At 39.5% G+C, this 25,080-nt stretch overlaps 1 protein-coding gene across 2 annotated transcripts in view; it reads right to left on the bottom strand.

Moving 5' to 3' along the window:
• The window catches only part of ESR1 (estrogen receptor 1), a 415,900-nt gene that overhangs the window by 55,783 nt on the left and 335,037 nt on the right, over positions 1-25,080 (bottom strand). For both annotated transcript variants that reach the window (XM_024996420.2, NM_001001443.1), the window contains 1 exon segment: positions 20,457-20,595. In XM_024996420.2, coding sequence (XP_024852188.1) covers positions 20,457-20,595 — 139 coding nt within the window.

Below are 25,080 nucleotides of genomic sequence, written 5' to 3'. Positions count from 1 at the left end.
GATTTCTTTTTGAAGTTTTCTTTTGATTACGCAGTAGGTAGCATTATATAACTAATGACAAGCACGGTACCAGAAAGAGTGGCCTTGTGTTTCTGGCCACCCTCTGGCAGTAGCTGGCTGTATAACCTTAGGCAAATGGTAACCCACTCCAATATTCTGGCCTGGGAAATCCCATGACAGAGGACCCTGGTAGGCCACAGTCCATGGGGTCACAAAGAGTCGGACATGACTGAGCGACTTCACTTTAAACAAAGAGGCTGGAGTGAATCAATAGTATTCAAACTTCTTATATGAAATACTATGTAGAACTTCAATTATAAGGCAGAACAAAGTGCATCTTCTTTGGAAGAACTCTAGGTGCCCTGGAGACCACATCTTCCTTCCTCCAAGGCAAATTCTTAGTTACCTCCTTGGAAAGACCCACAGAGGGCAATTTGAAAAGCAGTGCCCTAGGTCTTAAATGTTACTTCAGTTCCAAGTGCAAACAAGATAAGTCTCCAAAATCATACTTCACAGAATCAACCTTTTGTACACTTACTAACTTCTATGAGAAAGTAAAAGGGTTCACTCAGCCCTTTAATTATAATACTAAGCCTCACTTTTGGTGATGAAACGTCTTAAAATACAGCTACTCTTGGCGCCAATGAAGTCTCCTAGGTTGGACCACGTTGTAACTTACCTCAACTACGAGTCCTAACAATCACATTCTCACCATGTGATAAAAAACGTGGTCTAAAAACTTGGCATTCCCACCTTGAATCCTTATAAAACTCCATGGACGGCTTCCCTAAGTGGTCTAGCGGTTAAGAGTTTACCTTGCAACGCAGAGGTACCAGTTCAATCCCCGTTCCAGGAAGACACTACATGCTGCAGAGCAACTAAGCCCGTGAGCCACAACTACCAAAGCCCACGTGCCTAGAGCCCATGCTCTGCAACAAGAGAAGCCACTGCAATGAGGAACCCGTGTACGGCAGCTAGAGAGCAGTCCCCACTCACCACAACCAGAGAAAGCCCGAGTGCAGCAACCAAGACCCAGTGCAGCCAAAATAAACAAACAAGTAAATGAATAAATCTAAAAAAAAAAAAAAAATCAAAAACTCCATGGAAAGAAACTGAGGCACAGAGAAGTTAAGTGACTACCCAAAGTCACAGTTGGTGGGTGGTCAACCTGCAACCTAGCTCCAGAGCCTGGGCTCTCAAACAGCACACTGAATAGCAACCCCCCACCCCACCCCCGACCATCCCCTTCTCCAGTTAGGCTCACTTTTACATGCCTTTATCTCTGCTGCACCCCTGCCCACATCCAACCCTTCCCAGAGGGACCTCCCTTTCTGTGACTCCCCTCGAACCAATGTATCTGAACATGAGCCTGGAGAAGCTTCTGTTGCTCTGAAACTTCACGAATTCCTACAACTCTCTTTTCAACAGGTTCCAAAGGTTTGTTCAGTGTCAAGGACATCATGTCAGCTCTGGGACTAAGACTCGGGAGCTTGGCACCAAATTCGTGGACCGAAGGTTCCACTGCACTTCCATCTTCTTCCTGTTCCTGGGGAGTGAACCATGCATCTTCCTACAGCAACTATCCCTTCTGCTTCTCCATCTACCACTCCCCACTAGCGGTTCTCTCAAGATGAGTTCTGAACTAAGTGTATACCCATAGGCAGCACTTACCTCCTCTATGAGTGGGTAGCTGTTCCCTTCTCCAGGGGATCCAGGGGATTCTCCTAACTCAGGCTTCGGGGAGGTTTCTCACACTTTCCACCTATAGGCCAGTTTACATACCAGAAGGGACTCCCTGGGTTGCCTGCATTGCAGGCAGATTCTTTACCGGCTGAGCCACCAGGGAAGCCTCATTTGGCACTTAGCTACTTGTTACTGACTCATGTTAAGCCATATATATTCATGTAACTGTCCTACTACACCCCACACCTCTAATAGATTATACGCTATCAGAGGACAGGGTTGTATCTTATATTTCTAATTCCCAGGTAAATGTTGATCTTATTAATCTAGATCATTAATGGTAGAGTGAAAAAACATTCTGGCACCATATGATGCTACAGAAGACTCTTGAGAATCCCTTGGACAGCAAGGAGATCAAACCAGTCAATCCTAAAGGAAATCAACCCTGAAAATACATCGGAAAGCCTAATGCTGAAGCTGAAGCTCCAATACTTTGGCCACCTGATATGAAGAGTTGACTCACTGGAAAAGACCCTGATGCTAAGAAAGATTGAGGGCAAGAGGAGAAGGGGGTGACAGAAGATGAGATGGTTGGATGGAATCATCAACTCAATGGACATAAGTTTGAGCAAACTCCGGGAAATGGCGAAGGACAGGGAAGCCTGGCATGCTGCAGTTCGTGGGGTCACAAAGAATCAGACACGACTGAGCCACTGAACAACAACCAAAAAACACTGACGCTGGAGTAAGGAGTTTTGATTCCTGCCACTAGAGAGCCTTACAACAGTAAGTAGATACACTAACAGCTATAAACCTCATTTTCCCAGAGGAAAGGTGAACGTTATAATGCCTATCTTAATATCCTCAAAGAGCTATTTCAGGGATAATGAGAGAATGTGGAGGTTAGCACATTAGAAACCACAAGTATGACACACTGTAGAATTATAATTATTACTTAAAACATAACCTTATTTTCTAGAAGCATGGTTCTAAGGATTTTTTTTGAAGCATGCAATCTAGGAGATGGAAAGGTTATAGCTCATGAATGCTTATTAGAAACTGAAATAAAAATTAAGAATAATTCACAAAGTTTCATTAACAGCAAGGCACAACATCATCAGTGTGACCTCAAAGGCCAGATGAACCTATTCTACTCCAACCAGAGCAATGTGTGCTAGCATTCTCAGGAGAGAAATGAGAAATTATCTACATGTCCTTTACGGATAAGTGCGTCTTTCTCAGCATCCTTACCATAAAGGGCAAGGTTTTGTTTCTTATTCTGTTGTTCATTTGTTTTTATGATCCTTTCTTTTTTGCTGCCTCTCTCCCCTTATTAAATATTCCCAGGGCTGCAGAATATGTAGAAATTATATTTAGACAGAATAGCCTAAATCAGGCCAATGGCATTGCTCTAATTTACCAGAAACTTCTTGAAGAAACTAAAGTAGGGGTCTAAGTATCATTTCATCAGTGACTGGCACTACAACACATTGTTCTGGGAATAACTGGTCCACAAAACTGCAGCCCGTCTCGGGGCTTTTCAAAAACCATTTTCATCTTTTCTTTCCTGGCCTGGTGTATTCCCAAGGACTCCGTGCTGCACTCTGACCCCCAGGGCCTCAGTGATGGTTAAAATTGATTCTGAACCAAGGTAAACAGGGTTCCTCCCCATAGCCTGGAGAGCTCCAGTGGGCAGAAGCTAATGAAGCCCTAGAAGCAGGCTGCTTCTCTTCCACCCACCCTTTATAGAAGCTGCTTTTGAGTCTTATTGTGTTGTAATTACATACTATAGGAAATTCAACCATCATCTATTTCAAGGATTGAGCCCATGACTCTTACTAAAACATTTCAATTCCATTTTCTGAACATACATTTCTAAATGCATCTGTGAGGGTCCTTCACAAGGATTTCCATTTCACATTTCAGAAAACTGAAGAGTGGCGCAGGTTCCTGACTGAGCTGGTGATGGATGTAAAGGGGTGCTCATTCTGGGCTGTTAGGTTATTCTCTGTTTCCTGACTTCATTTTCAGCCTAATATTTGATTCAGACAACAGAATTTCGATCATATATGTTTGGTAAAACATATTGAAAAAATAAATACCCATTTCTCCAGCAACCCACCTTATTTTTATTTTCTTTTTAAAGTTGCTCATTTTAGAGAGATCAACATTGCAATATTTCTTCCAGCAATAGTAGTTTTTGTGCCCTGCTTAGACAGAACACTTAGGACTGTCCTTCTTGAGTTCTCAAGTTCACTCTCAAATCTGAAATAGATATTTTCCTACATTTTCCTAGAAAACTTTAAATGTTATCTCTCAATTAAATCCTTCATTCATCTGGAATTCTTTTGTTCACATGCTATGAAATCAAATCAGATTTCCTTCTTTTTTTTTTTCCTGTGTAAATGACCAATTGTCTCAGAACAATTAATGCTTTCTTGCTTTCCCTCCCAATCTCAATGCTCTATCTGATGTCAATTTTTCATAAATGTCAGTTTCTGAACACCCTTTTCCATTTCATTAGTCAGTGTGCTTATTTTCATGCCAGTACCACATTGTCTTAATTATAATAGCTTTATGACTTTGTAACTCAATTATTATAATTTTTAACCCAATCTCCCCCACCTTAATTCAGTCTTCAGAAACATTTAGCTATACTTGGTCTTTGACCTCTACCATATAAATTTTAGAAGTAACTTGAAATTTTGATTATAAATTCACTTAATTAATAACTTAGTTAATAATAATAATAATAATTTGTGGAGAACTGGTATATTTTCAATAATGGATCTTCCTAGCCATAAACATGGTATATTGTTTCAATGCTTTATGTTTTCAGTGTATTTCAACAGAATTTTCTAATTATGTCTATAAAACTCCTGAAATCTCTCAATGAAATTTATTCCAAAATACATTAAACATCCTATTATTACTGTAAAAAGTATATATAATTATATTAAATGCTTATATATATATCTATATAATTATTTTATATTTATTGCTGGTATATGCAAATTGACTTGGGTTTTTCATATTGATTAACTAAACTGTGGTGCTGGAGAAGACTTTTGAAAGTACCTCGGACTCCAGGGAGGTCAAATCAGTCAATCCTAAAGGAAATCAGTCCTGAATATTCATTGGAAGGACTGATGCTGAGGCTGAAGCTGCAATCCTTTGGCCCCAGGTGTGAAGAACTGACTCATTAGAAAAGATGCTGATGCTGGGAAAGATTGAAGGCAGGAGGAGAAGGGGATGACAGAGGATGAGATTGTTGGATGGCATCACTGACTCGATGGACATGAGTTTGAGCAAGCTCTGGGAGTCAGTGATGGACAGGGAAGCCTGATGTGCTGCAGTCCATAGGGTAACAAAGAGTTGGACAGGACTGAGTGACTGAACTGAACTAAACCTTCTTGTAAACATTCTGATGGGATTGAACAGCAGAAAGATAGCATGGGAAGTTCTTATCTAGGGATGTTTTAAACCAGATAAATCAAGTCTGTCTAAATTTCTCATGGCTAAACAAAAAATCTGGAATTTTCAATTTTATGTGAGGCAGCTACTAGAGAATAGAAGTTAATCTCATAGGCTTTCTATCTGCCTAACAAAATATAAAAACCGAGTAACCTGAAATCTAAATGACTTCTCCTGAGTGAACTTCTACCATGCATATAGCAATCATCTATTGCTCCAAAATTTACAACACATTTTAGAAAAGAAAAAGGGTCTTTTGAAAGCTCCATCTGATGGTTCAGAGTCCTTCTAATGAAGGATGATGATATGTTTGTTTAATCCCCATTTTTAACATGCATCTTTGCTGCTGCTGCTCTTGCGAAGTCACTTCAGTCATGTCCGACTCTGTGCGACCCCATAGACGGCAGCCCACCAGGCTCCCCCGTCCCTGGGATTCTCCAGGCAAGAACACTGGAGTGGGTTGCCGTTTCCTTCTCTGATGCATGAAAGTGAAAAGGGAAAGTGAAGTCGCTCAGTCGTATCTGACTCGTAGCGACCCCATGGACTGCAGCCCACCAGGCTCCTCTGTCCACGGGATTTTCCAGGCAAGAGTACCAGAGCGGGGTGCCATTGCCTTCTCCGTGTATCTTTGCTAGTTGTTACTAAAAACTTGGTGTGATTGAGATCTACGATTCATTGGGGTCTGCTTTGACAATTCAGCACATTTAGGTACTGGTATCCACAAAGCAGATGAAAACTATAGCCTAATCTTTAAGGATAAATTAAAACTACTGGAGACAATAATCAAAGCTTTGGAAGAGTTGCACATTTCAGAAACAGAAAATGCAGAAATGATAGGATCAGGCAACAGAAAAAAAATAAACAAGAACTGAGACATTTTGGAAATAAATTTTAAAATAAAAGAAAAACATTCAGAAAGATAGACTAAATTAAGGAGGGTATAACAGGAAATAGACACCATGGACAGCACAGTGAGGGGAATAAAGGATGGAAAGATAAAGAGTAAAAAAAAAGAATAAAAATATTTAGAATAAAGTCTTAATTATAGAGTACAGTAAAGGATCCCCATTGTATGTATAAATGAGCCCCTGAAAAAGCAATATAGCAAAAGTTACTCAAAACTATAAATCAAGAGTTGAGAAGTAAAATAAGATTTCAATCAATGTATTCAAAAAGACATACCATGTACCTGGGATAAGTAACTTAAAACGGTCAACACAGAGACCATTAAGAGGCTGTATCTTAATAAAACTTAATAAATATATCTTAATAAATACTACTGAAATTTAAGTCTATGAAAAAACAAACTTTATCTAAGCATTCAGATAAAAGTCCAAATCCCTAATAAAGGAAAGTAAGTCAGACTGCCACCCAACTTCTTGACAACAGCATTTCCACACAAAAAAAAATTAAGAAGAAATTATTTAAAAGTTACTTAAGAAAAATGTGAGTAAGTATATCAGAATCTATACATAATTAAGGCAAAACTAGAGCTCTGGGAAAATTCTTTGCATTAATTACCTATATTATGAAATGAAAATAAATGAGTTAAGTATCAACTCAAAGAGTTAGAGAAAGAATTACAAGGTTAACTGACTGGAAGCAAAAGGAAGGTCTCAGTAATCTAAAAATATAACTGAATTAGAAAGTAGAAAACCAGTAGAACTAATAAAAAAAAAAATAAGGGGAAAAGAATTGACAAAATGGGGAAACCACTAGCTGACCTAAGTTCTAAAAAAAGATAAATATACAAAATAAATTATAAGGTGGAAGTAACCATCAACCTAGAGAAAAAAATTTTCTAAATCATCAGAAACTACTTTGTCCAACTCAATGCAATAAATTTAAAAACCTTTTTGGAAAGCCATCCTTCCCTTGGAATCAGAGACTTTGGGCTCCTACCTCTAAAACAACTCTGCTTCAAACCCCAGGCTAGGATTCTTTTTCGCTTATAACTCTTAAAGCTGAGCATTTTAAGAAGTCTTTCCTCAACCTTTTGGATACTACTTTCTCCAATATTTTGCCTACTTGTCTCATGCATTCCACACTTTCAACTAAGGAGATGATTCAAATCTTTTATCTCCAGCTTTTAATCTCCATCTCTATTCTGAGCTCCAACTTTCTGAAGGACACAGCCTTCAGTATACCCTCCCTGTATCTTAAGTCCAACATATATAAGGAAAAATTCATCAGATTTCTCCAACACCTATTCTTTTTCAGTCTTATATCAACAGCTTGGCCACCCTTTCAATTCCTAGGACCACATATGTTGAAACTTGCTTCATTCCCCAAAATTCCCACCACACCCACACTAAATTAAGCTCTCCCTCAGGCTTTGCTCTCTTCAAAGGCTAAGAGGGACCAGGCACTGGCTCCACTTCACACAGTATTAAGTTTGTCCTATCAAACCTGGAGATGCAGAAGAGGCCCCTTTCTTATCAGGGATTTGAGTAACCTTTCCTTATTATCGCAACATGTCCGTGGCATCATATTTTCCAATGATGAAGTCATGATCGATCTTAGAATCTGTCCCAGTGGAGAGTGGTCAATATTGCTGCGGTGTTTGTCGCCAGTCATGTCTGACTCTTTGCGACCCCATCAGGCTTCTCTGTTCATGGGCTTCTCCAAGAGAGAAGACTGGAGTGGGTGTAGGCATTCCCTTCAGGGGAACTTCCCGACCCAGGGGTCGAACTAGGGTCTCCTGCATTGCAGGCAGATTTTTTTTTTTACCATCTGAACCACCAGGGAAGCCCACAATATATAGCAGATTAAGCAACTGATGCTCTACCGTGGCAAAAGACCAAAGAAAATACTGACAGTGAGCTTTTCATCTCTCTTGTGTTTGATAAAATAGAAACACAGGTAAAAATAATGAATAAGAATATAAAATGATTTAGAAGTGTCTCTTGAAGAATCACAAGAGAAATACAACCCTTAATCTTTGGATTAGGAGACCATAGGGAGAAGTCAATAATACCAAAGAAGAGACTGGAACTCAATTATAGATCATAAGGGCATATAACCATGACACCAATGATAAAAACAATTACAACTTTAAGAAATGGAAATAGGCATACTAACTTCATTTGCTTTGAAGTAAAATTCTAAATCCTTAGCCAGTCATAAAACTAAAAGCTGTAATCATAGAAAAATATCCTAGCAGTATTAATACCTTGTCATAAGTAATATTTCAAAAATGTGTAAATTGTGATTATCAAGCACAGAGACTTGACAAATCTCTGCTAAAACCACATGCTGCCCTCCTACCAGTCCCAAAGGACAAATATATGGAATGATCTTTTAGAGCTATCTATATTAGGATGCATTTTTAGGCAAGATAAATGTAAAATGAGTAGAGTTAAAATGGCATGGAAATGTCAAGAATGAATCAGTTTATAAATGTAAGTGCAAATCAGGGTTTGATTTTCCCCTTAGAATTCATAGTTGTTAGGCAGTGATAGAGGTACAACTGATACAACAGATAAACGGAGAATCATAAGAGATTACTGCGGATAATTACATGCCAACAAGTAGGACAATCTGGAAGAAATGGATAAACTCCTAGAAGTATACAGTGTACCAACATTGAATCATGAAGAAATAGTAAATCTGAGCAAATTAATTACTACTAAGGAGAATAAATCAGTAATCAAAAACATCCCAACAGAGGGATGGGACCAGATGGCTTCACTGGTGAATTCTACCAAGCATTTAAAGACACATCAATACCAAATTCTCACAAACTCTTTCAAAAAATATAAGAGGAGGGAATAATTCCAAATTCACTTTAGAAGACCAGTTTCATTCTGGTACCAAAACCAAAGACACTCAAGAAAAGAAAATTACAAGGCTAGATCTCTGATGAACAGAGATGCAAAAGTCCTCAGCAAAATGTTAGCAAACCAAGTTCAATAACATATTAAAAGAATCATATACCATGATCAAGTGCGATTTATTCCAGGGATGCAAGAACGGTTCAACATTCACAAAGCAAGATACTGGATGCTTGGGGCTGGTGCACAGGGATGACCCAGAGGGATGGTATGGGGAGGGAGGAGGGAGGAGGGTTCAGGATGGGGAACACGTGTATACCTGTGGCGGAGTCATGTTGATATATGGCAAAACCAATACAATATTGTAAAGTTAAAAAATAAAATAATAAAAAAATGAAGGACACAAATTACATGATCGTCTCAATAAATGCAGGAAAAGCTTTTGATAAAATTCAATATTCATTTATGATTAAACCTCTCAACAAAGTAGGTGCAGTATCTCAGCATAGTAAAGGCCACCCATAATAAGCCCACAGCTAAAATCATACCCAATGGTGAAAAAGTGGAAGCTTTTCCTCTAGGATCAGTAATAAGAAAAGGATGCTTTCGTCACTTTTATACAAGGTAGTATTGGAAGTCCTTGCCAGAGCAATTAGACAAGGAAAAGAAATAAAAAGGATTCAAATCAGGAAGGAAGAAGTAAGAATAACACTATTTTTAGATTACATGATAATCCCGAAGAATACTGGAGTGGGTAGCCATTCCTTTCTCCAGGGGATCTTCCTGACCCACGGGTCAAACCCGGGTCTCCCACACTGTAGGCAGATTCTTTATCATCTGAGCCACCAGGGAAGCCTGATATTATATTTAGAAGACCCTAAAGACCAAAAAACTGTTAGAATAAATGAATTCTGTAAAGTTGCAATCTTCAAACTCAATATATCAGTTGAGCTTCTATGTTGACCTAAACTATTTAGAAAGAGATATTAAGAAAATAATCCCATTTACAATTGCAACAAAAACAATAAAATATCTATGACTAAATTTAGCCAAGGAAGTGAAGGACTGAAAATTATGACACTGATGAATAAAACTGAAGATGACACAAATAAGTTGAAACGTATCCATGCTCATGGATTGGAAGAATTAATACTGTTAAAATGTCCATAATACCTAAAGCAATCCACAGATGCAATGAAATCCCTATAAAAGTTCCAATGGCATTTTTCACAGAAAGAGAACAAACAGTCCAAAAATTTGTATTGAACCACAAAAAAATCCCAAGCAGCCAAAACAATCTTAAGAAAGAACAAAGCTGGAGGCATCATGTTTCCTGATTTAAAACTATACTATAAACCCATAGTAACCAAGATAGTACAGTATTGGCATAAAAACAGACACATAGATGAAGGGAACGGAAGAGACAGTGCAGAAGCAAACCCACACGTATGCAGGCAATTAATCTGACAAAGGAGCCAACAACACACAATAGGAAAAGGACACTCTTTAATCAATGGTGTTAAGAAAACTGAACAACCACATGCTAAAGAATTAAACTGGACCACTACCTTATACCATACACAAAAATTAATTCAAAATGGATTAAAGACTTGAACATAAGACCTGAAAGTACAAACATAGGTGGTAAGCTCCTTGATATTGGTCTTGGCAATATTTTTTTTTGGATTTGACACCAGAGCAAAGGCAGCAAAAGCAAAACTAAACAAGAGAGACTGGGCCAACTTAAAAAGCTTTCATACAGCAATGAAAACCATTAACGAAATGAAAAAGCAACCTACCAAACAGCAGAAAATATTTGCATATCACATATCTGATATGGAGTTAATATCCAAAATGTGTAAACAACTCATACGATTCAATAGCAAAAAAACAAATCTGATTTAAAAATAGGAAGAAGATCTAAACAGACATTTTCTCAAAGAAGATATCCCTACATGTGTATGAAAAGGTGCTCAAACACCATGAACCGACAGGGAAATACAAATCAGAACCTGGAGCTACCATCTCACACCTGTCAGAACGGCTATTATCCAAAAGAGAAGGAATAACAAGTGTTGGTGAGGCTGTGGAGAAAAGAGAACCCTCTTGTGCACTGTTAGTGAGAATGTAAATTGGTGCAGCCACTATGGAACACAGGATGGAGTTTCCTCAGAAATTTAAAAATGGAACTACCATATGATCAACTAATTCCTCTTCTGGGCATTTATCCAAAGAAAATGAAAACACCACTTTGAAAAGATATATGCACCTCCATGTTCATTGTAGCATTATTTACAATAGCCAAAATACAGAAGTAACTACGTGTCCATCAATGGATGAACAGATAAAGAAAAAGTGTGTGTGTGTGTGTGTGTGTATATATATATATATATATATAAATATATATAATGAAATATTATTTAGCCACAAAAAGGAGGGAATCCAATTCCACCATTTGTGATAACATGGATGGACTTTGAGGGCATTATGCTAAATGAAATAAGTCAGACAGTGAGAGACACATCACAGTGGAATCTTATCTAAAAAAAAAAAAATCTGCCAAGCTCAACAATACAGAGAACAAATCGGTATTTGCCAGAAGTGGGGAGTGGGCAAATTGAGTGAAGACGGTAAAAGGTACAAACTTTTAGTTATAAGATAAATAAGTTCTGGGGATGGTAATGTACAGCATTCCATCCCTGAGCTTCCCTGATGGTTCAGATGTTAAAGAATCCGCCTGTAATATGGGAGACCTGGGTTCCATCCCTCGGTTGGAAAGATCCCTGGAGGAGGGCATGGCAACCCACTCCAGTATTCTTACCTGGAGAATCTCATGGACAGAAGAGCCACGTGGGCTACAGTCTATGGGGTCGCAAAGAGTCAGACACTACTGAGTGACTAAGCACAGCGATGTACAGTATGGTGACTATCGTTAATAAAACTTTATTGTATAGTTGAAAGTTGGTAAGAGAGTAGAACGTAAAATTTCTCATCATAGGAAAAAAACTGTAATTATTTGTGGTGATGGAATGTTAACTAGACTTATTATGGTGAACATTTTATAATATATACATATATCAAATCATATGTTGTATGCATATGCTATACAATGCAATGTCATGTCACTTATCTCTCAGTTGAAAAGAGAAAGTGATGAAGGAGGATAAACTAGACAGGGATGATGTGGGATGTGGTGGAGGTTTGCTTAAAACGTCTTGCTTTTGCTTGTATTCATTTGTACACCAATATTACTCCTCCACCAGACAGTGAATTCCTTGAGGCCAGATCTGCCTCTTACACATTTTTTCCATACCCTCCAGTGTCAGACAGAACCCTAGAGACATGGTCAAACTCAACAAGTATCTACTGAGTTGACTTAAACTGACTCCTAACTAACAGTTGAAGCTGTGTTATCTCTTTTTGTCACTGGATTTTAACTGCATTCATTCAAATAAATGAGGATCTTTTCAATGCCAACTATAGAAAGGCAGCTGAGATTAAAACAGATATGATAGGGGGATTACATGATTACCTCTAAGAAGCATGTGTGACTTAAATAACATCAAGATATTTTAGAACTAAACTGTCAAAAACATTATGCTGATCACATTTTAGATCAATCAGCAATGGTTAACTGTTAACAACATCTGGCAAATACAAAAACAATGTGGTAGGTAAACACATAAGAGAGGTCAAAGCAAGCCTCTTACACAGGATTAATTCTTTGGCTGGAATTTTGCCTTTTCCTCTGTAGCGATTTTATATTAAACAGATCTTTGCTCTTTTTAGGTTTATTCCTCTTGAGGAGTTAAAGACTTGTGGCTTAGCAGGCTTATAACACTGTTCTGTTCAAGTGCTTTTGTTTTTAAGGAGCAATCATGATTTGAATATTCTGTTTTTCACCTTTCTCCAGTAGAACCCCTACCATGTGCTCTCATGACTGAAGGTCCTGTTGGAAAAATTGATTTTTTCTAAAACTCCAATATGTGTGTTTGTTTAATATTTTTATTGATATAACTCACATATCACATAATTGACCCACCTAAAGTGTATAATGCAACTGAGATTTAGTCCAATAGATATTTTGATTCCTTTCTAATTTCTCTCTTCTTTTGGCCTCCATTTTTCTCTCTGCAGTTTACAGTTTCATATTTCCAGAGTTTGTCAGAATGCTACGCCAAAGACTTTTACAAGTCAACCTGGTGGCATCTGCTGTTGAGTAAATGAAGGACTCATAACTGGAAAGAACCAATGGATACAGAGCCAGAATATAAACCGGTAAAAACCCTTGCTCCCTGTATTCTCATATCATGAACAAACTACAATATAAAAGATAACCAGACACACTACTGTACAGATTAAAGAAGTTACATAAATGTTGGCTTCCTTTCTTTCTTCATCCAATTCTACAAGGTAGAGCAAAAAAAAAAAAAAAATTTATGAACTAAGTCCTTGAGATCTGAATGGGCCAAACAGGCATGCAAACCACTGCACACCTGGAAAGTTATGAGGGAATCCAGCAAAGCCACTGGAGTAACCAAAACCCTAACCCAGGACTCACTTTGCTGCTAAGTCGACCACTCCGCCATCCCCACCCACTTGCTACCTCTGCTACTACAACATCCCCCTTCAGTAGAGGACACATTTTTCAGAGAAGAGAAATCTTAAAACAGGAGTATAAAGACAGGTCCTCCTCTTTATACCCAAGAAACCTTTAAACAAATTACATTCTGAATTTATCAGCTTATTCCAGAACTTTCTTTTTTCACTCTTCCAAGTTAAAAAAAAAAAATCTGCAAAGCATTTACATCAAGTTTTACACAGGAAAAAATTTTAAAAGGCCAAAAAAAAAAAAAAAGTTGCTGGGAGCACTGTTTCATTTGCATGCTTTGTTTTCTGAAATATTGACAATAAATAACTCGAGCATGTTCTTGCTTCTAGAAATGGCTTGTTTTTCTATTTAAAATGAATTTATGGTCTGAAAACAGTCAGCTATTTAGTAGAAGAAGCAAAATATCCTCTCCCAGGGCAGCAACCTGTTTTTCTCTTAAGGAAGAGAACTTATTCCTATTCCATGCCTACAAGTCAAAGAACTTTCTGTTGTCCAGTATTATTTCCTACAGGCAGAGCCTCTTGATTCAGGAGTGATGGAAACAGCCAGATCAACAACCTTCTGGCCAGACACTTGGTAGAGAGAATATTCTGCTTGTCGGATTAAACTCTGCTTTTTAAATGGATGAATAGGGTTTTTTTTTTTTTTTTTCCCTGAGAGTGAATAGGAATTGAAAGAGAGTGCTTTGGCCTCCCTGAGAAATCCACAAATATTTCTCAGAATTTGTTAGCACGGATGGCGCCAGCAAAACAGAATTAGACAGTGCTCTGCAAACTGGATGGTCTTACTGAACTGGCAATTCACATTGTTTCCTCTAACATCACATCTGTCTTCCAGCGATAGTAAACTTTGCTCCTGCGAAAACAAAGAGATCCCACAAGGAATGACATATCTTGAAGCTTTTGCTTCTGTTTTTGGTCTCTATTTTTCCAGGTTGAGCGCTCAAACAGGACTCAATGAGGAGGCGCATTCCTAGTTGACACAGAGGACATATTTTGTGTTTTCTGGTGCCAAAACACACCAAAGGATTAGGTGCTAGAATGGAAAATGAGTTTTCTCCATTTCCTGATGACTTTCACAGGCGTTCTTATTATCTTTAACTCTCCTCTTGTAAAACACACACACACACACACACACACACACACACACAAAAGAGAGATTACTGGGTTCTCTATTAATACCTTATAATAAGCTTTATTTCTTAGTTTTCGCAGAAAGAGATGACTGCATTATGTGTTTGGAACTCACTCCTGCAGACTATGGGGGAAGAACTGGAAATTGTGGATAGGCTAAGCATGGCAAGGATAAAATTAGCCTTCGAGCATATGACTACCAGGAAAGTTACAAACTACCAGAATCAAGATATCATGGCCTGTCATCAGGAAGTAAATCAAGCAATAACTCTTTAAATGGATGCAAGACAGGAAATATGTCCTCTGCTCACAAACATGAGATGACAACCCAGCAGATTTTTATACTCCTATAATCACTAATGCCCACTTACCAGTGCTAACATTGGAGTAATACAAGGAAAGACCGGGGTACATTCTACCCTCTTGATAGCCTTGGAAAGCACAAATGCCTGGATTTGCAAAGAAGGTTTGAGAAAACAGGACATCAATACGATCTATGGCAGATAAATCCCTGTCTCCAGTTAGCAACATTGGTAATCCAAGGGTGACGAGACTCCCTGGGACTTCTGGCTTTCACTTGTCCCTGTGTCTGTGAAGATGTAAGCACCCAAGGAAGATTGACTTTGCAAAGGTGGTATCACCAAGCTTGAGAGAAAACAAAAATGATGAAGCTAACACTCATCTTAGCTGAAACTCCAGTACTTTGGCCACCTCATGCGAAGAGCTGACTCATTGGAAAAGACTCTGATGCTGGGAGGGATTAGGGGCAGGAGGAGAAGGGGACGACAGAGGAGGAGATGGCTGGATGGCATCACTGACTCAATGGATGTGAGTCTGAGTGAACTCCAGGAGTTGGTGATGGACAGGGAGGCCTGGCATGCTGCGATTCATGGGGTCGCAAAGAGTCGGGCATGACTGAGCGACTGAACTGAACTGAACTGAACACTCATCGCTTATCAGCTCTCGAACACTTGGTTTTGAAACTCATGGATTTCTACAGCTTGTTACCAAAAAGTGTTTACAATGTGCGAAAGGATTGGAAAAGGACAAAAGGGAGATCAGGATGACTGAGGCTAATCAGAGAGCTGAATGTTATCGGAGGGGTTGGGAGCCTGCAAGTCAAAAACATAAACAGTGTTCTCAGCTTTCACTCAAAAGCCATCTTCCAGATGTATAAAATTTCAAGTGAGTTACTGGTTACAATATTGTTTACTGTTATGACTATATCAATGTCATCAAAAGGAGTTATCTTCTAATACCAAGGGAATAATTTAATAATATTGAAATTTTTTTCATATTTAGGTACATGATAAATAGAAAAGTATAGAAACTTTTATACTATAGGCCATAATTTTTAACATATTTAGTACTAATTATTTATATAACTCATGAGGCTTCCCAGGGGGTGGCGCAGTGGTAAAGAATCCACCTGCCAATGTAGAAAACACAGGAGACTTAGATTCAATCCCTGGGTCAGGAAGATCTCCTGGAGTAGGAAATGACAACCTGCTCCAGTATTCTTGCCTGGAAAATTCCATGGACAGAGGAGCCTGGTGGGCTACAGTCCATGGGGTCTCAAAGAGTCTCAGTCACAACTGAGCAACTGAGCACATGTGCACATATAATTTATATTTACTTATATATTTTTCTAGTCACTAACATATATGTAAATGTATGTAGATCTTGAGGATTTTACTCGATAGTGGGTCTAGTGATGGAAGAAAAGTAAGATCCTTTTTTTATCCTCATTCAGAATTTAACAGGTCTGCGGAATAAAAGCAGAAGTGTAAGCATGAACCAAGTGCATTTAGTAATTTTAAAAATCCTCTCAAAACATATGTATCTTAATTTCTTCAAAGTCTAGGAGGGACTAAGCCAGGAATTGCTGAGTAGCTCTGAACAAGAGGTGAGCGAGTATGATGACGTGAACAGTCGAAACGACCATCAGAAGATGTGCTTTCTCCTGACTCTGACATGAGCCACCCGAGGGGCCTTGGCCAGTGAAATTAACAGATACTTATTGGGGATCATGAAGATTTTATTCACTGGAGGGAGCAAAAAAGACAAACAAGATCTGGTTCCTGCCCACAAGCAGTTCATGAGCTTGAAGAGAAGTTAAGACATATGATCACAACTTACAGGCAGAAGGAGAAGAAGAGGAGCAGAAATCAAACCTAGTGAGAACTTAAGACAAAGGAAAGGCTACTTTCTGGCTGAAGAGGAGAGACTCTAAAGGAAGGTTTCTCCAGAAGAGTGGCAACTAAAGAGAGCCTTAAAGAAGGTCCCAAGATTCTGACAATTCTAAAGGCCCAGGGCCTTTCAGAAGCAGTGGAAAAAAATACTTGAAGAGTGAAATTAAGTTCATGGCTCTCAGGCTGAAGTCAGGATCCAGGTGTTTTCAGCCTGGACAAGAGCTCACCTGGCTCACTTAAATCCCCAGAACTCCTTTTCGGACTCATAATCACTGGCTTTCCCCATTACGTCACTGGCCCGGCTCTGCAGATGTTCATGTCTATGACACTTGCAACAGGAATTCATGATTACCAAGGTAAAAAGTCTAGAGAGTACTTTCTAAAGAAGACAGAAAGCCAATGAAAGCTGAGTCAGGAAGCATCAGGATCGCAGCTGTGCCTTACAAAGAAGTGTCTGGCAGCCCTCTGGGAAGAGACTGAAGGAAAGAGGGCTGATGGCTGAGAAAGAGACACAGTGGTGGCCAGGCCACACTTCAGGGAGGGCTGATTTGGACCTGTGCTAGTGGAGGTATGGAGACAAAGGGGAGTGTGGATTTCAGAAACAGAGAAGGAAAGACTTGACAATTAACTGGATAATCTGGTGGGGGTTGGGGGAGTGGAATCCATGGTTAATTTGAACTTGACAACTTCAGTGTCTAGGTGAATGTTGATGCCACTAATAGAAAGCAATAAAGAATAGGAACAAGCTTATAAGGACGATTCAGGGAGAGTTCTTGTGAGTCTGAAGAGTTTAAAGGATATTGAAATGGGAAAATCTAGAGTAGTGGTTCTCAACCAGGGACAATTCTGTGCCTCCTCTCCTGCCGCACACAGGGGACATTTAGAAATGTCTAGATGGGCTTCCCAGGTGGCACAAGTGGCAAAGAAACCACCTGCCAGTGCAGGAGACATAAGAGACAAGGGTTCAATCCCTGGGTTGGGGAGAGCTCTTGACGAAGGAAACAAAAACCCACTCCAGTATTCTTGCCTGGGAAATCACAGGCAAGCCTGTAGGCTGTGGTCCGTGGGGTCCAAAGAGTCAGACACGACTGAGCAACTTAGCACGCATGCAGAGACATTTGGGGCTGTTATCTCCAGGGAAAGGAATGCTGCTATGACAGCAACTAGCAGGTCAAGTCCAGGGATGCGCCTAAACATCCTAAAACACACAGGATAGTTCCTCACAAGAGAGAACAATCCAACCAAAAATGTCAATAGTGCAGAAGCTGAGAAATCCTGGTCTAGAGGTGGTAGGAACTGCACATCTGGAAAGAGAAAGTAGGAGTGGAGAGAGATGAGAACTCTTAGTCACTCACACTGCAATCAGAGACAGGGGAGAAAATTAACCACAGTGAGAATATGCAGAAAAGAGAGATAAGCAGGTGCATGATAAAACTAGGCATATCACCTCATGGCAAAGTGAGTTCATTGGGATGAAGTGATGTCAAAAACACTTTCACACCTAAAATGCAACAATTGATGATTGCTTTTAGGAAGTGTGTACCCAAGAAGATAAACACGGACGAGGTAGTCACCATGAAATCATGAGGCAGATCACTTCAGTCATGAATGTCCCCCAAATCCTCAACCTTCAAGATACCTTCCAGTCTATAGCGGGGAAACATTATATGCGGTCTGTGATTTGCATTTGCAAATTTATTATCATTCAGTCACAGAACCACATGACTGTAACAGGTGAAAAAAAAAAAACTTTTTTAAGAGTAGAAGAAGAAGGAGGAAGAGGAGGAGGGAGAAAAGAAGGAAGAGAGAGGTGAAAAAATAAGGTAAGAGGAAAGCAAAGGAAGAAGGAGAAAAGAAGTGGAACGGAGACTTGAGAAGCGAAGAGAAGGGAAAGGAAAGAAAAGGAAGATGGGAGAAGTGAGAAGCACTGCAGAGACATCCTTTAAGGTAGACAGACACTGCATGAGGAGCTCTATGGAACAGGACCAGTGGCCATCCTCAGTCATTCCAAAAAATTGTGATATGGGATTATATTCAATGGAAAGAGCGAGTTGCTTCTTGAATAGCATCATCACTGTTTTTCAAAAGCTATAATAATACAAAATGATGAAATGGTAACCAATACTTATGCAATTCTCCAGAGTTAAATCAATGTTGCCAGAAGTCTGCTCCAGGAGGTTTGGCAGGTATAAGGAAGGAAGCCGGAGCATGACAGGAGATGGGAGGCAGTCTGGTTCCCCGAAAGGAAGGAAAGCACAGAGATGCATTGAGAGCAACCTGGCGACCTTGGACTGCTGAGCAGAGGCATACAAAGTCAGTAAGAAACTTTAGAAAATGGCTCTTTCCCATTCACATGTTTATGGCATCCATAAAGACAAGGTATACCTGGAAAGAAAAGGTCACAGCATCAGACCAAAGATGGCATCACTGATGAGGAGGGAATGTGAAGAACACGTGGCAACGTGTTATGCCAGAGCCAGACAGATCCTGAATTCCAATCCTGGCTCCACCATCAGCTCGTTCCATGCTTTCCCAAGTAACAGAATGTGTCTGAAACTTAGCTTCCTTTCTGGTAAAATGGGAGTGATAAGGCTTCCCAGGAGTGCCGTGATGATTACATGAGATTATGTTTGCAAAGCCGTCAGCACAGCAGTTGGTGCTGTGTAGGAACTCTGTCAGGGGTAGCTGCTGTTAAATAATGCCTAAATCCAATTACTCTAAGTAATGACTGCGTAAGAACAATATGACTCACATTCCGAGTCAACCCAAATAAAACACATAAAACAAGGTAGCACATTTGAAAACTGAATTCTCCGTTTTCAAATTTAAGCAAGTTAACTTTTATGAATTCATAAAACTGGAAGTGGCCTTTGGAACTATGATCAAATTTCCTCATTTAATGATGGAAAAATTGGAAGAGGAAATGAAAAGACTATTGTGGTTTGGATGTACATGAACCAAAAAAAGATTTTAATTACAGGAAAGTTACTCATCATTTTTTAATATAACACAAGGTGAAGATGGAGTTAGAAAATGACAGTTCATAATGTTATGTGCATGCGCGCTAAGTCACTTCAGTCGTGTCTGACTCTGTGCGACGCTATGGACTGCAGCCTACCAGGCTCCTCTGTCCATGAGATTCTCCAGGCAAGAATACTGGAGTGGGTTGCCATGCCATGCCATCTCCAGGGGGTCTTCCCAACCCAGGGATTGAACTCATGTCTGTTAGGCCTTCTGCACTTGTAGGCGGGTTCTTTACCTAGCAGCCCCTGAGAAGACCTCATAATGTTATAAATACAAGTAAATACATGTGTATACGTAAATCCATATATGTATATTATAAACACATATACAATATCCATATGTCTATGTTAGAAATGATAAAGCTAACCTGCAGAGGCATCAGGCAGACAGTTAACCTTAGCTATCTGCGAACTCAATTACCCTACCTCACTCGAATTCACCCATTTGTAAACATATCTGATAAAGTTCTTGGAAGTTTCATGGAATGCTGAATAAACAAGTATTCAGTATAAAACTGGTGATTCTCAGGGATGTACTTTCCCCAAGCTACAGCTAGGTCACTCACCTGTCCAGGAGAAGGTTAGGAGCAAATAGGAGCTTCCCTGGATGCTCCATGGAGCGCCAGACAAGACCAATCATGAGGATCTCTAGCCAGGCACATTCCAAAAGGTGGACTTGATCATGGAGGGCCAGATCCACAAATCCTGAAATGAGACAAGAAATCTCCCCTGACTCAAATGAAAAGGAATTGCTGGTGAAATGAATGCAACCAGGGATTTGAATGGTTAGGGTCTATTTTTCATAAGATGTTAAAACATAAACTAGAAGCACACTTAGGAAAATCAAACAACTATTTTTTAAGCATTGTATATCAATGAACATTAATGTGGCATTTTCTTAGTGTTACCTTTACAAAAATATACTAACTTATGTAACCAACCTAGATAGCATATTCAAAAGCAGAGACATTACTTTGCCAACAAAGGTTCGTCTAGTCAAGGCTATGGTTTTTCCTGTGGTCATGTATGGATGTGAGAGTTGGACTGTGAAGAAGGCTGAGCACTGAAGAATTGATGCTTTTGAACTGTGGTGTTGGAGAAGACTCTTGAGAGTCCCTTGGACTGCAAGGAGATCCAACCAGTCCATTCTGAAGGAGATCAGCCCTGGGATTTCTTTGGAAGGAATGATGCTAAAGCTGAAACTCCAGTACTTTGGCCACCTCATGCGAAGAGCTGACTCATTGGAAAAGACTCTGATGCTGGGAGGGATTAGGGGCAGGAGGAGAAGGGGACGACAGAGGATGAGATGGCTGGATGGCATCACTGACTCAATGGACGTGAGTCTCAGTGAAGTCCGGGAGTTGGTGATGGACAGGGAGGCCTGGCGTGCTGCGATTCATGGGGTCGCAAAGAGTCAGACACAACTGAGCAACTGATCTGATCTGATCTGATGTAACCCACTTAGCTTTCTATAAAGTTCTGAACTTAAATGGTATTTACATATGTATGCTTTTTACTTAGGCATTTCTAATAGCCTTATGTGATTATTATACTTCATTTCTGTTTTAGTTGAAGATATTTAGGTGTAAGAAATTTAAATTACTTGCACTAAACCAAATAGGTATTGAAGAACAGGCAGGACCAAAGTCACTCAATTTCTACTTCTTTGCTGCATCACTAAGTCATGCTCTTTTTTTCACACCATGTAAAAGAAAGACTAATAAAATAGCATATGTACATAAATCACTTGGGAGAGAAAGAATCAGATGAAAAAAAAAAAAGGAAATTCTGATTTCTTGTTTTCTAATGGCTTATTGGAGAGTAAACTTTTTCCAATCATCACTGACAATATGGTGGATGCCTACTAATAATGAGAAAAAGGAGGAGGAGGAGAAGGAGAAGAGGGAGAACGAAGAGGAAGATTAATTCATTGAACCTCCACTATGGGTTAGAAGCAATGCTAAGTACCACCACGCCAATTTTTAAAAGTATTTACTAATACAATAATTTCTAGAGATAGGAACCCACGGGGATACCATTTTACAGATAGGAAACAAACGTTCAGAGAGCTTAGATACCTGTTGAGGTCAGAGACAGGAATAGTCTCCAGAACCTTTGTCCTTGACCACAAGGGCCACCACATCTTGTGAGCTGCAAGTGATTATAGGCTTTGGATCAAGTGGCTAAATAAACCTAACCACACACATTAAGACATGCCAGAGTGAGTGACCGGGGCATTGCATAAACGAGATGTCCATAAAGTCTGCTGCTTTCCAAATCAGTTCCCTATGCTTTTGCCCGGGGACATCCCATCACATTTCTTTCCTCTCCCTCTCTGCCCTCAGCTCTTTTGTTCTCTCTCATCCATGAGACTGGGTCTAGGATTTCCATTTTTCTTTGTCTTCTTTATTCTTTTCTCACTAATATTATACTTCTATTAGTCATCTATGCTTGTATTTACTAAAAAGCCAAAGTGTAACTCATTTTCTTTAAGCAGCAGTATTGATGTTTTGCCTACTCAATGTTTCCTCTTGGGGATGTTAGTTAAAAGAATCAGCACTCAACAATTAACTCACCATTTCTTTCATACTTAAGTATTCTCTTTCATGAAATCCTTACCACTAAATAGATGATGCTCCATAGAGAAAAACCCAAACTAGAGAAAGACCCTCTAGCCACTATTCCATAACCAAGCCTCATAAATTTTATCTTTCAAATAACGATAAAATTCTTTTTCTCCAATCTATATGTCCACCACTACTCTATCTATTTAATTCCCAAGAGGCTCTCACCTTTTTGCCTGACTTCTTTAACTCAGCATGATTGTTTTGAGACTTCCCTATGTTGTTGAATATAGAAGCACTGTAGGTGACTCTTTTCGTTGCTGAATATTTCATTGCATGGATATAGCCAATCAGTAAATACAATTTTGTTATCTTTTCATTGGACATTTGGTTTGTTTACTTTGGGTTATTACAAATAAAACTGCCATGAGCAGTCTATGCGTAATTTTTTTGTATGAACGTATGCGTTCATTTCTTCTGGGTAAATATTAAATGCACTATGACTGGAGTATGTAGAAGGTATGGGATAGGTATATGTTTAACTTTTTAAGAAACTGTTAAACTGTTTTCAGAAGTGATTCTTCCATTTTACATCCCCAACAGCAGTGCATGTCCAACTCTGTGCAACCCTATGGACTGTAGTCTGTAGTCTGCCAGGTTCCTCTGTCCATGGGATTCTCCAGGCAAGAATACTGGAGTGGGTTGCCATGCCCTCCTCCAGGGGATCTTCCCAACCCAGGGATCGAACCCACATCTCTTAGGTTCCTTACCACTAGGGCCGCCTGGGAAGCCTCCCCGCTCCCCCTCCCCCTGCCCCCAGTCAATAGCAATAGATGAGAGTAAGTTACTCTACCTCTTTAGCCAGTAATTGATATGGGCAGTCTTTTTCATTTTAGTCATTCTAGTAGATATACAGAGGTTTCACACTGGCACTATGATTTGAATTATCATTTCCCTAAAAATTAATGATATTGCGCATCTTTTCATGTGCTTCTAACAGGTCATTATCTTATACTGTATTCACATTAATTATGCATATATCTGTAAATTCTGCTAGACCATGTACTCATTGGAAGCACAAAATGCATGATTCTATCAAATTATGCCTTTTTAAAGTCTCCATTTATTACCTTCTGCTACATCATTTCAGCCACGCCAAGTCCGATAACAGTGTAGCATTTACCAGAGAAAGAGTCTTCTCCCTGGAAAAAGTGGGTTTCACTCATTTATGATTTGTAACCAGAGAGAATATGGGCCTTTCTTGTTCATAAGAAAAACTAAAAGATTAAAAAACTGTGACTGGGTTTCAGGACTTTGGGGAACAAACCCCTACACCCTGCAATCTTGCACCCACAGTGTGCACTGGGTCAAAATAGACTAGCCTTGCTAGGAAGAAGCTCTGTCTGGGGCAGCAAGGAATGCTTCTTTTTATCAGTGAAGTCACTCAGTCGTGTCTGACATTTTGCAACCCCGTGGACAGTAGCCAACCAAGCTCCTCCGTCCACGGAATTTTCCAGACAAGAATACTGTTGGCTACTTTTTATCAGTACCCAACATTTAATGGGATAAATGAACTCTAGTGAGCAATGCTTAAAAGGAAAGCTCACATGGAAGTTTTAATTCTTCGAAAGTTCAGCCCAATCTTCTGGGTAAATTCTCGGAGTTTGTTTTTTTTTTTTAATTGAAGGATAATTCCTCTACAGAATTTTGTTGCTTCCTGTCAAACCTCAACATGAATCAGCCATAGGTATACATATATCCCCTCCCTTTTGAACCTCCATCCCACCTCCCTCCCCATCCCACCCCCTCTAGGTTGATACAGAGCCCCTGTTTGGGTTTCCTGAGCCATACAGCAAATTCCCATTGGCTATCTATTTTACATTAAAAAAAAAAAAATTACCCGGTAAATCCAACTCACTTTCAGAAATGTTAACATTCAAAAGGTATTTTCTCTTTTCTCATGACATTCCATAATTGACGTGGGGGAAAATAATCATGTGATAATGTCACCCATAATGAAACCCAACCCATGTTATTTGATACCCTCCATGAGCCCCCAGTAATCACACAGGATGAGATTTAGGGGCCATCTCACAAGAGAATGGGAGCCATTGAACCACTCAACTTTGGGAAACCAAAGGAGCATTTTCTGGTATCCAACCTTACAGATTAAACTGAACCATACTTTCTAATTCTCACATCAAAACTTCAGTGCTATTTAAGTCAGACAGTTTTAGTGGCCTTTGGGGAGCCTCAGAAGCTCACCATAATCATTTGTACCACAGAAGTCTGGTGATTATGAAATCTGTCTGAAGTATGTCTGCTAGTAATAGTGTTCAGCCTGAATCCAGCAGAATTGCTGGGTCCTTCTGTTGAAATGATGTAGATCTCTCAAAAAGAAATAGTTGATGTAATTATCTTTCCCAGCTGTGCATATTGCCTGCAGACAAGGGTTACTGTGTCTCTTGCAAAGGATCCTCTGCAAGTTCCAGGGGCAGGGTTGCAGGAAGTGTGCAAGGACTGTCAATTAACCTTCCCAATGAACGTGAGGGATTTCAAAGAGGGTTACTGGATGGAGTGTCTCCTTTCTTCCAATATACTGACCTCAATATTATTTTAACCACAC

The sequence above is a fragment of the Bos taurus genome, chromosome 9 (assembly GCF_002263795.3).
Source record: "Bos taurus isolate L1 Dominette 01449 registration number 42190680 breed Hereford chromosome 9, ARS-UCD2.0, whole genome shotgun sequence".
Classification (NCBI taxonomy): Eukaryota; Metazoa; Chordata; class Mammalia; order Artiodactyla; family Bovidae; genus Bos; species Bos taurus.
Note: the sequence above shows the minus strand (reverse complement) of the source record. Positions and strands in the feature narration are given on the sequence as shown.